The 12447-nt window shown below is 42.0% G+C and overlaps 1 protein-coding gene across 5 annotated transcripts in view; it reads right to left on the bottom strand.

Moving 5' to 3' along the window:
- The window catches only part of sox6 (SRY-box transcription factor 6), a 142727-nt gene that overhangs the window by 111849 nt on the left and 18431 nt on the right, over positions 1 to 12447 (bottom strand). For 3 of the 5 annotated variants that reach the window (XM_071906405.1, XM_078291699.1, XM_078291562.1), the window contains 2 exons: positions 10028 to 10099; positions 857 to 907 (listed from right to left, as the gene is read on the bottom strand). In XM_071906405.1, coding sequence (XP_071762506.1) covers positions 857 to 891 — 35 coding nt within the window. In that variant the 5' untranslated portion in view covers positions 892 to 907; positions 10028 to 10099. Of the gene's footprint in view, positions 1 to 856; positions 908 to 10027; positions 10100 to 12447 lie in introns of those variants that run through there. The other 2 variants (XM_078291607.1, XM_078291654.1) reach the window with 2 other exon arrangements.

Genomic DNA, 12447 nt, shown 5'->3' with positions numbered 1-12447 from the left:
TTTAATCAAATAAGTGACCTTTTGAAAAAGAAATCAAAGAGGATTCATTAGCTTTAGTAAAGTTTGGCTGACAGCAGCTTTGAAAGGCAGATGCTGCTGCTGTGGCTTCTAATGAGCCAACCCTAATTAGGGAGCAACACTGGAGCCTAGAGAAGGTGGTTCACTAGGAAAGGAGCCAATGGTAAATACGCTCTCTTATTTACTTCCTCTGTGTGTAATGACAGCACAAATTTTTAATTAGAATCACAGGAAGGGTAAAGACAAAAAATGTAAATCTTTATGGTAGGTTGAATACAAACACAGAACTCAACAGGAAACAACAGAACATCACAAGACCGATATGCCACCCCCAGCCTTACCCCAACCACCCTGATTAGGCCGGCGAGCTAGGGAGGGCAGATGGGGGAGAGCGGTCAGACAAAAGCATGCAGTGTAAAGACACAGAAAGCCTGATCTAAGACCTGCAGGTCCACTAAGCTGTGAAGGGGAGAGGAAGGGAAAGAGGGAGGGGGGGGAAGTCTACATCTGTCCCGGAGGTTGAACTGTGCTTTCAGTCTGACTGTAGGCTATCGGGGGTGAGCATGCCAGTCAGCCACACACTGCATGAGCACAATCATAACATACACAGCTTGGGTAAATAAGTTAGAATCCTTGTTTCACACAGCACAAATATACAGACACACACACGCACACAAACAAACATATGCACACGCACACACACACACGCACACACACACACACACACACACACACAGAACAAGGTCTAAAGCTAAAATATGTCAGAAAGTTTAACCCCTGTTAGCCCACTACCACCCGACCTATGATCCTAAATGGCAACAACGGAAATGAAACTAACCTCAGTAAAAAGCTGCTACGAAGAAAGCCCTCCATGTCAGCGTGTGGGGTTCTGCGGCAGGAGAAATACACAGAGAACCATTTTAACTATGAAAAGAGGAATAATCAAGAAGAAGAAGAAAAAGGAGAAGAGAGAGAGACAGGAAGAAAGAAAGACAGAAAAAAGACAAAGAAAGAAAGAGAAAGAAAGGAAGGAAGGAAGGAAGGAAGAAGAAAGGAAGAAAGAAAGAAAGAAAAGAAAAACACAGAGCATACATCTTCCTCCTATAATAAGGCATGTCTTTAATTAAAGCAGAAAGATGGCTAGGAACCCATCCTCTCTTTTTATGAACTGACATCATTAATTATACCTCTTTTCCATCGAGGGAGTGGATTTGCATACAACATTGGTTTGCATTGAGAGCCTGATGATATGTTTGCATCAAATAAACTCTACTGCCTACTGATCTCCATACAGTGTTTCCAGGGCTGTGCGCAGAGATATACATCCAGGATCGTAACCACAGATCCCAGAGCAGCCCCGGTCTACTCAGAGTAGCCAACGGTGGTCCAGCTGCAGCCCATGTGTGGCGAGGGAGCTGTGGCTTCTGGGAGCCCGGCCACAAGGGACCCAAGCTGGGACACACAGCGCCAATGAGGCAGGAGGATGTGGTCATGATGTCACCGCTCGCAGGGGTCGTTCAGAAGCCTCACCCGCAAAATACTGGAGGCACATGGCTAAAAATGACTTACAACAGGTTTCCATTAGCCTGTGTTATTGGTCTGTAGAATATACACTTTTATTGTTTTAAGATTGGTTGGAAATTGATTTGGGGCTTCCATGTGCTTTGTTTTAAGTGCTAAAAACAAGCAAAACAGATTTGCGAGTGGAACTGTGTTCACTGGTTGCAATATTTCTCAGATTTCAAAACTAGCCTAAAATAGAGATTCAGCCACTAAAATATGGCAAAGATATTCTCTTACAAAAATATTTTCAGCATGTTAACCAATCATTTCTGTTCAACATTTCATCATTGCACCATCCCCGTCCTGTTATTCATCACTAAAATTTCATGACTTTCGAATTCAAGAGCTATAAAGTGTACATTTCAAAATTCCTGCTGAAAAATTCAATACTCTGAGCCAGTAATGGAAGGAAAAAATACTAATTTGTGAACTTCTCCTGCTGCAGCGCTGAGCTCCCTCATGCACATCATCATGAATAACACGAAACACAACAGCAAATGACATCTCAGTCCTAAACACCTTCAGCTTTAGTGACATGGGTGTAATTTGGCATTTTCTCCCCCTGCTCTCCTGGCTTATGAGACAAAGCCTCTGAGAGAATGGAAAGAATGAGCTGGGCCCAAGGACACTGTGCCTTTCAGTCTGGCCAGCACTTAGCAAGGCAGTGGATCCACAAGGCCCAGAGGGCTCAGCCGAGACTTTTCTCACAATAAGGTGTCTAGGGAGGGGGGAGTGGCATAGCCAGGGGCTCTGCTGCTCTGCTCTCTTCTCCACTCAGCTGGGCCCAGCGCACATAATACCATCACCACACCACAGCACACCAAGCCAGTGACAACGTGAGAAAACAACCGTCAAACAGTGCAGAGCAGATCAAGCGTGTCTCCTCACTTCTCTGAGTGCAAAAAGCACACATACTCTACGGCAGGCACACACGCACACAAACTCAAACATTCACTCACACACACACACACACACAGAGGAGTGTGCTGCCAAACTCACATGCACACACATATAAACACACACACACACACACACACACACACACACATATATATATACAACTTTTGTTCAGAAATTGGGAAGAGCCCAATGAAACACATAATTGCATTATGGGATTTGATGCAAAACTTCAACAAACCCACACTGAGAGGATATAGAGAGGACTCTTATCACTGAATATACTGTATATATGCTTTACTGGCACCTAAATCCTTCAGCAGGCTCACTAAAACAGAGCAGTGCCAGGAGAGGAAATGAAATAGATTAGGCCACACTCAGTTTCTATCTTTATCATTGGTTTTATTCCATAACCTTCGTTCTTTCACTGTCTCTCTGCTTGTGTTTCCTCAGCTGGACCTGCTGTCTACAATCCCATTGTGGTCATGGAGACAACTGAACTTAGCCTATGGAAGCAAAGGTGCGGTTTGGAGACCAAACTCAGGAAAATGTGACTGAGCCACATTGTATTTGCTCTTCTCCATAGATCTAAAAAAAAAAACAAAAAAAAAAAAACAAGAATGGTTTTAAATTAAGACCAGGCCATAATTCAAGGGCAGACTGTTTTTTTGGTGAAGGAGAAGTGGGGAGGATAGACATCAATGTTAAAAGACACTAAGCTGGCCTGGACCAGGCTGAGCGGCACGGCAGCCCTTTCGAAGAACGAGCCCCTGCCAAAAGCTGCCTCTGCCTAACCAAGTCTCTCACCATCTGCAACAAATGTGCTCTATTAAAGCAGTACCATATGGACAACAAGCTAGCTATTAACACGGCTTCAGCACATCCCCTTAACCTAGCCCAGATTTCGAACTTCCAGTCAAATTGACTGCTGATTTAATGCACCGCCAGCAGCCATGTGGGTCTTGGCACGAGACGGCCTTCAGTCATTAACAGGCCCACGTAGTGCGAAGTGCACAGCGAGACACAGAGGCTACCTACATAGATCCTGATCTATCTTACAACTGACTATATCACAGGTTGCTTCGTATGTCTCTTAACCAAACCCATACGATAAAAAGCAGTAATTGACAAAGGGGAGGACAAAGAGGAAGGATCGCTGTGCTGATCCAGGAACTCCAACCTTCTTAAAAAGTAAACCAGGGCTCAAAACGTCCTATTGTACTGAGTGGAAACAAGCTTATGAAGCAGGTCTACCCATAGAGCTGCTTCAGTGGCAGCCTGACTGGTGGCTTGTGCCTCAGTTCTTCCACAGTGATGGAGAGTGCAATTGCTCCCTCTGCATGGAGCCAAGATGGCAGTGATTAACCCTGCAGGGTGTGTGTGGTGGGGTGGGTGGGGGGGGCTTTAATCCCTGTGGGCCGGGCGGCCATGTTGACGCCTCTCCCCTCTCTGAGTCATGGGGGGACCCACCCACCGCTCACAAAGCCATGCTCTCTTCTCCTCGACCATGACGCCACGGCTATGAGCGCTCTGTTCTACGACCCAGAGACAACACACACACACACACACACACACACCAAATCAATTACAGTTCTGTGGCTTTAACCCGACTCCAAAGTTCAGTAAATTCTGTTTGTTTATTTTTTTCTCCTCCTGTCTCAGCTCCTTAGATACTGTACATAATTAGAGTGGAAACACATTTTCTCCCCTCAAAAGCCTGAATGTATACAGAGCTTTGGACTTATAGAGACAAACTCTTGGCACTTGTGAGAAGACAGCTTATTTTATTTTTTAACCTAGTCATAATTATCAACCAATGTTGTTCTCCGTAATCTGTCCTGACCCTTTTTATTTCATCATACCAGGCCAATAGCATGAAAACAGATTTTTTTTTCAAATGGCAACTCCCAGGTAATTATGAAATCTTTAGCTGCTGACTGACCACTGAAAGGCAGGCTCTTTGAGAAAGGTTGAAAGTCAATAGGATGCTTAGTTTGACAATTCTAAGGCCAATTAGTCTTTTGTCAGTGGTCAGCCTTGTGTCTTCAGTGAGAGTGAATGTATTCACACAGACTGAGAAACACACACACACACACACCTACACACACACACTTTGCCTTGCATGAGCTAGTTTTGCTGAATAAAATAAATTTAGAAAGATAATGTGGGATCTGCAAAGGGTTGAACCGCTCACTCTGAAATATGATGTGCTGGTATGTACAATCCAGAGCATTCTCAACCATTTTTTTTACTATTGTAAATACACCACAGTTATTTGTTTTAATAAATAAGCGTTTAAGTCTTGAGCATTAAATACAAGAAGGGCTTGCTATCATTGTTCCAAAACATCTCTGCCAGTAGTGTCCCTGTGCAGATTCAAGTGATAAGCTAAAGACTGGCTGATGACAGTCTAATTAAATAAGCTCTTCAGAGCTCTCAGTGGAGCAGGGGGGATGTGTGAAAAGGTACTGTTAGTTAGAGAGGAGGGAGATCCAGGGAAAAAAGCTGTCCAAGCGATCCCAGTGTCCCAACAGACAGCTTTACGCCACCTCAACACCCAGTCACTTGAAATATGCTGATACCTGGTCCAGCACATGTGCACTTGCCCACACACATAGACATACAAGCATACACCTACAGGCTGGTACATAAACACACACACACACAAGGGTTTGTGTGCACACACACCTTATGTCACCTTAACTAATGGCAATAGTGTCCCATCCACCCCCCAAACCCCCCAGCCCCCAACACAAGCACACACACACACGCACACACATCAGAGTCAGAGCTGCCAGATGAGTAGTGAATTAATTTGTGTGAGCCACTCTAACATTAGGAAGGTGTGTTGAAAGGTGTCTGCTCATGTTTCAAATTAAACGCGCTGCTGGTCAGCATTAGCACCTCGCCACCCGTCGGCAACTGACACTTAGGGGGCTGGGGGGATGGGAAAAAGGAGGGGAGCCCATCCACCGTTCACACTGGAATAATTAGAACATGTCAGGAAGAATTAATTTCCTCATTTTTCAAAAGGATACACAGAAATTACCATGTTATTATATGACAGGGTCCCTGGGAGGATTGGATTAAATTTGATTTCTAGCGCAGCCCACACAACAAATTAAAGTCATAAATAAGATGGAAAGAAGCGGGGCACAGAGCATATGTTTATGGCAATGAGTGAAGCCAAGGGACCAGAAACAACTATCTTCATTTCATTTTATTTAAATCAGGCCGACACCGTGTGTCTGAATGACAGCAGTTGCTAATGGGTCCAGATTAGAGGCTCCTTGATATTAGCACAGAGATCCAACCACTTCTACTCGGAGGCAATGGAATGTATGTAGGCTACTAGACCGGGTCTATTCTGTACAGAATGACGAGCTGAGCCCGTAAATTGCCTAATTCAGACATTACCACAAAAAAAACATCTCTGAACTTCATGCTGAGATTAATTAATGCAGACTGCAATCGTTGATTTCTCAGAAAGATCTGCAAGCAATGGTTTTATAAACATATCACTCATTAACTAGTGTTCTCAACCTTAATTCTCGTCAGCCTGTTTAGTCAGTCAAACTCCATTCGTTTTGGCGTTGGCCGTCTTCAGAAATGTAATGGCTGAATTTACTACAATGAGTGTCATGTTGCTAGATAAATGACACACTGCCATGTGCAGGAACAATGGCATTTGCAAGCTGACTATGTAAAAAATAATCACATTTTAGCTATGCATTTATCTGCACTGGAAAAGTGATTAAAGTTACTTAATTTACCATATAGCAGATAAAAGCATCACAATAGGAAAAAGTAAGCCTCAAAAGAGGAATAAAGGAGAATCAGACTAGATGTTGCTAGATATGGAATATTCCTCGTCTAATCCAGAATTTCAAGAATTTCAACAGCATATTCGACCCAGTCAAGCAACACAGGCTCCCTCCCTCTCCCGAGGCTCAGATTAGACTTGTTGGCTTACTATTACAATTCAATACAGGCCTGCCTGGGAAGAGTTTTTCAACTCTTTCGAAATGGGCCGTCATTAGAGCCTAGCACTCCCCTGGGCACCACAAACTTTAAATAATTTGCGAATCAATTAACTGGCTACTCTCAACGCAACAGGGATTTCACACTCCAGGGTCGTGGTGCATTATCAGTTGGAGACGATTCATGGCGTTTTGGGAGAAAAGTTCATGGTTGAAATCATTAATTCATTTTACCGGACTTTTAGTTATGCATTACTTTCCACAGCTGGGGTAGCAAGAAGATTAATGGCGTGTTCTTTGGTCCTGTTTTCTGCCGTATATAGCTACTAGGTAAAACTCTGTCCTACAGTACAAGGAACGTACCTTGAGACGCAGGAAAGCAGCCAAGTCCATATTAGGTTTTTATTCTCCAGAGAATGAAATAAAGCCCATCAAGCCATCAAAAAAACGAAACATAAATCCGGTAAAGCACAGAGCAGATCATAACCTGATAACCACTGCATGAAACGGAGAGGTTAGATCCTATTCGGGTGTTTCAAACATGGACCAGTCTTAATCACCTGCTGTAAAGAACCCAGACAACACACCTAATCAAATGGCCAATATTCAAAGCATGTTTCATTAAGTTGCAGCAGTCCAAACGAGGTCATTGAGTGGTACGGGATCACGGCAAGCTATTTATTGGATGCAAAGTTTAGTAACATGAATACAGTTCATGCAGGTTTTCTGCATTCTTGCCAGGTAATGAAATGTGCAACAATTAATTTTCCAAATGCACACTGGGATCCTCTGAAGTAATTGAGGCTGATGAAATTAAAATGAAGTCTTTGTCAAGCGGTTTCTGTTTAGCGACATATTGACCATAATCACTGCAGGGTCAGTGGACTGAAAGACCCATTTGATAAATAATAGATGAAAAAATAACCGTTCAAAGGTTATTCATTTTCATTTTATGGTGAAGTGCTGTTTATTTAATTTCTGACAAAATGGTTCCCCCGCATCCTCCCCTTCGATAGCGGGCTGTTGAGAGCCATGAGACTCTGTGCCCACTGCCTATTAGATAAATGGCACATACTAACAAAGAGTGTATCTGGCCTATTCAGATGCTCCAACATATCCTCAGGTGTTTCCAAATGGGATCGCACAAGAGTGATTAAACTTGTTCCACAAGTGCTCCACACACAAACAAAATTACTCCCTGCCTCGTTTTATGATTAATTAAACATGTAGATTAAAGTTGCAAAGGATCTAGATTTATGAGTGTATGAGGTCTGGCTGATAGAATTGCACAGGAGAGTGGGATGGTGCGTTGCGTATCACAAAGGGGCACACTAAAACGACTCGGACACAGATGGGTAGTGACTGCTGGTCACTAGAGCCCCCGTGCTGTATTCCTTATTCTAACAAACACTGACAAGACTTAAATAACATTAGTCACTTTATACCATAACCGTTAGATGTGGGAACAAATAATGCTCTTACTGTATCTGTTGAATGACAATTATGTGTAACTGGGGATATGAAAGTGAAGGTATATTGATGCAAGTCATATTTAATTTTTAGTTTTCTACGGAGCACAGAGCCGAGTTTTTAGCGTTGGAGCATCAAGGGTCATTTATCCGCTATCCACTGCCTGAGGAAGGGAGCATTTTTGTCGTGGCCAGCAGGGGGCAGTAGCCACCGCTGGCGAGTAGTAGCAGTAGTCGTTGGTTTGTGTCATGTTACACAAGTTCAATTAATGTTGAAATTTTTGAAATGCGTATGTGGCTCGTCCAGTGGAGGCCTGAGGTGTTGCTCTGCCTCTGGCTTGCTGCCTGAGACGGGGAGAGTCTTCTGGCTATGTTAGCTTAGCATAAACAGAAGGGTTTTTTTAAGTCCACCATATGAGTGTACATGTTCTAAACTATAAACTGGCATGCTCTGTTGTTCAGTCAGGTTGATCTATGGCAGCTAAGAACTGTGTTCTGTTGTCAGAAGGTGTTTGTTTTTTACTCTGCTTTAGCACCATGTTCCTGGTGCTGTGATGCCTGTTGTTGATATGTATGAAGTGCTTTTTAAGAATAAGTTTGTCCGTTTAAATCACTCTAGTTGTAGTAACAAAACCTACAGAGTGTGATGACTGACAGAAAGGCCTGGCATACAAAGATATAGCACAACCGCTCTCAAGCTCACTCAAGCCATTCACAACAAAGTGATCAACACTAATGCACACCAGCAAAGACAGCAGACTTTAGACAAGTGCATATTCATCTGAGCAGAAGACGGTGTTTGACATGAAATGGCATGGATAAACAATGGTAAATGGCCATGAACTTTGAGATAGGATGATATTGAAGAGCTCCTCAACCACATTAATATGACTCTGTCCTGTCTCTCATGATATCTCCAACTGACATTTGGAAGAAAAGATTAATATCAACTAACTTTCTCAGCTTTATTTGCTTAATATTATCTGAGATACAATTTTTATTAGAGAGGCTGCAAGAGCAGCACCAGAGCAAAGACCATTAAAGGAATATTATAGCGATGCAGAAAGGTCTGTATTATGCTCTATTCTGTTTTCTGAGGCAAAGCACTGCGTTTCTTAACAACTTTCTTTCTCTGTTGCTATGAAAACTCTCACTTAGAGTACAGGAGATTATAAAGGCAAGTTAGCCTTCAAAATAAATAAAAATCCCTATTTCTTTCAGGCGGAAACTCTGTATTTGCCAAGGCTGTAACTTTTTCAGATGTTCAAAACTATACAGTAACTCCAGAGAGAAGAGGAGTATAAGGTCCAAAAATTTGTTTTGATCATTTAATTCCTTGGTGTCTCTCATTGACACAGCCATAGACCCATTATTTCTCAACAAATCCAACAAACATCCCATTAGTTATTTTTTTCTGGTGCACACAGCGCTGTTTTGGTAACTAACAGCACATTTCTAATGAGCATTGCTCAATGGAGCGCTTTCCATAGTATCACTTTTAAATCCAAATGTAACATCAAGAAAGCTGCATATTTTGTTGACTGTACTTATAGGAGCTTGTATGTTCAATGCTCATTCCAGCTAAAGACACTTGAAATTTTCCTGATATAGTTTTTTTTTCTCTGGTTTTGAGAAAAAGAGGCAGTGTTTGTGTTTTCTGGGTGGCCTCAAAGACAGAATAGCAACTAAGTACTAGAGTAAATCTCAGTCAATAAATAAGAGAAAGCCTCATTTGGCCATGACAATACGTGTCACACAAGACAGAGATTTATATTACACAGTAAACACCAAGAAAAATAAAAAAAAAATAAAATAAAAATGAATTTGGAATAAACACAACACAATATAGGAAAACATATTTTGGTCACTATAGAAAATAAGTTGACAGATCTAATGTTAAAAAGCTATAAATGAGCAGGGCAAAAAACCCTATTTGTGTCAGTAACATTGTACCTGTAACTGTCTAATTGTGCATACATTGTGTGACTATCCAATTGTCCACCTCATTTGATGCAGGTGTTCAATGTGGGTGAAAGACACCAGGGGTGAATGACACATGTGGCTAGAAAGAAACAACTGAAGAGGCAAATTGATACTTACAAAAACTGAAAGACTCAATCCCCAGCTCCCAGCGATCACTGGTTAGTTGATTTTGAACTCATGTAAAATGACCTGAAATGGAACCAGAAAGAAGACAGAAAAGACAACTTAAATTGTGTCCTTATACATAACATTAAATTGTTGTTATTATTAACTGTAAATATCTTGCATTTGATTAAAAAATGCCCCTGAATGTAGAACATAGTTAAAATCAGCAGGGTAGTTAGATAACTGTATTTACCCACATGAGAACAAATAGAGAAAGGACAAGAGAAAGAGAATTGGGACCATGGTGACTGTTGGCTGAGGGTCAGAGTCTCTACAGCTGAGCTAGAACAGCTTTGTTAGTGTCTGACCTCCAGTCCGCACAGCTGTCACCATCGGGAACCAGTCCTAGACAATGTTTAAAATCTACTTCTCTGGTACCTCATTAATCTGTCCTCCAGTCTGTGGATTCCTCTAATAAACAGCTTTCATATAAAGCGGTTGTTTTATTTAATTTTGCTTTCTTTCCTCAAGCACTGCCTGCTAATGATTTATTTAGTGGCATGCTCTGCTAGTTACAGCATGTCTCTTGAAGTCCTGCAACTTAAGAGCTTTGTTACAGTGCATACAAATAACCAGCAAACTCCAGTATGCGTACATCAGTTTTAGGCGTTATCAAACCCAGATTCACAAACATTCAAGTCAAGTAGTAGCGAAAAAACGCATTGAGAACAAAAATGTCAGGGGATGTTAAAGCTTGAGGGATGAAAATACAGTAAGCTCATTCGTGTTCATTTCCTCACATTATCTTGTTTTTCACAATAAGCCGAGATCTCATTACCAGCTGATTTATACAATTAGCCTGCCTCAGCACCGCCAATTAAACAAGGCCAAGGGTTTTTAAGGTCACGCTTAATTGATCTGTCACTAATTTGCACTACTGTACCTCTCTCCCATGGCTGGGGCCAATAAGCCACCAACAACAAGACCAGATAAATGTACCAACTACCGCCGCATTGTTGTCAGAGCGCAGTGCAGACTGTTGCGTGGGAGGTTGGAGGTCTAACAGAATAAGCCAGATAAAGGCAATAGTTGCAGACGGATCTGAATGCGGTAGCCTTGAGGCTGGAAGTGACAATAGGGGAGAGGAGACCCAGGTGACCCCAGCTGAATGGAAAGCTGTTACTGTACATGAATAGCACCTCTGAGTTTAAAGTCTACTCCCGCCTCTCAATCTCATCTCACCTTTCTGCACCGCGCTCCTCCTGCAACCACCCACCTCCGATACACACACACACACAGACACACACACACACACACACACACAATTAACTTATATTAGTAGCTGTGCTATTTACACAACAATCACTGCCTGCTGAATAAACCACATCTTACATGGGTGGTAATTCGATAAACCAGTCTTTCTTTGTCAAACATCTGATTATAGGCCTAATTCCTGTTGTGCCTTAATAAATGAGAGCTCTTATAATTACAGGGGGTAGAAATTAACAAGCCTTTGAATTCATAATCTGATGTTAATTGAGAACAATGAGGGAAAGAACAAATGGGAAAATGTATTTCTTATTCATTGGTTTAAATTCATTATTTGTCTTAAGAAAAAAAGAATTCATAATTGCAAATAATGAGAGAAACCAAATGATATTACCATGAAACAATTGCAGTAATCCCTGTGGTGTAATAAAGGAGTCAATGTCAACCAGCCTATTGTAGCTGCGTGTAGTAGCTCTTTTCCTGCTGTGAATTAGGCCTCAGGGCAGGAAATATAAAACAGGCATTCCCTTTCCTAATTAGAGGATCAGGAATTTATGAAACAAAATTCCAGTCAAAATTCAAATTAATGGTTTCACTACATTTTTATAAACAAGTCATCTTGTCCAATAACCACAGGCACAGTTTTTCATATTTTTGTATAGTTGGGAGAGAGAGAGAGAGTGTGTGTGTGTGTGTGAGAGAGAGAGAGAGAGAGAGAGAGAGGGAGAGAGAACTGCCATGTATGACTGACAAATACTAACAAATACCTCTGATACATATGCATAAGTTCATAGACTACCGCCAGCTGTCTACACCAGTGGAGTGTCAGAGATGTTAGTGGACTATTAGAGCCATCAGTTGTCAAGCCATTAGACCACAGGTGAACGGTCAAACGGAGCCACAAAGAATAGTTTGCCGTTGGAATAAAATCAACACCACTACACTGAAAATACAGGGGATTGAGCTCTCAGACAGAAAAATCATAACAGGCTGACATCAAAGGAGCTGGGACAGAGAGCTCACAGCCACCTGTGGCATTTCTGTCAAAGAGTGGCCTTTCCTCTAGCTTTGGCCAGTGATAGCCACCTCACACCACAGACACATACACACACAAAACACACATATAACACACACATCAAGTGCAAACATGCACACACTCCGTC

The sequence above is a fragment of the Centroberyx gerrardi genome, chromosome 1, assembly GCF_048128805.1.
Source record: "Centroberyx gerrardi isolate f3 chromosome 1, fCenGer3.hap1.cur.20231027, whole genome shotgun sequence".
NCBI lineage: Eukaryota > Metazoa > Chordata > Actinopteri > Beryciformes > Berycidae > Centroberyx > Centroberyx gerrardi.
The sequence above is the reverse complement of the archived record's forward strand: the minus strand, read 5'-3'. Positions and strand labels throughout refer to the sequence as shown.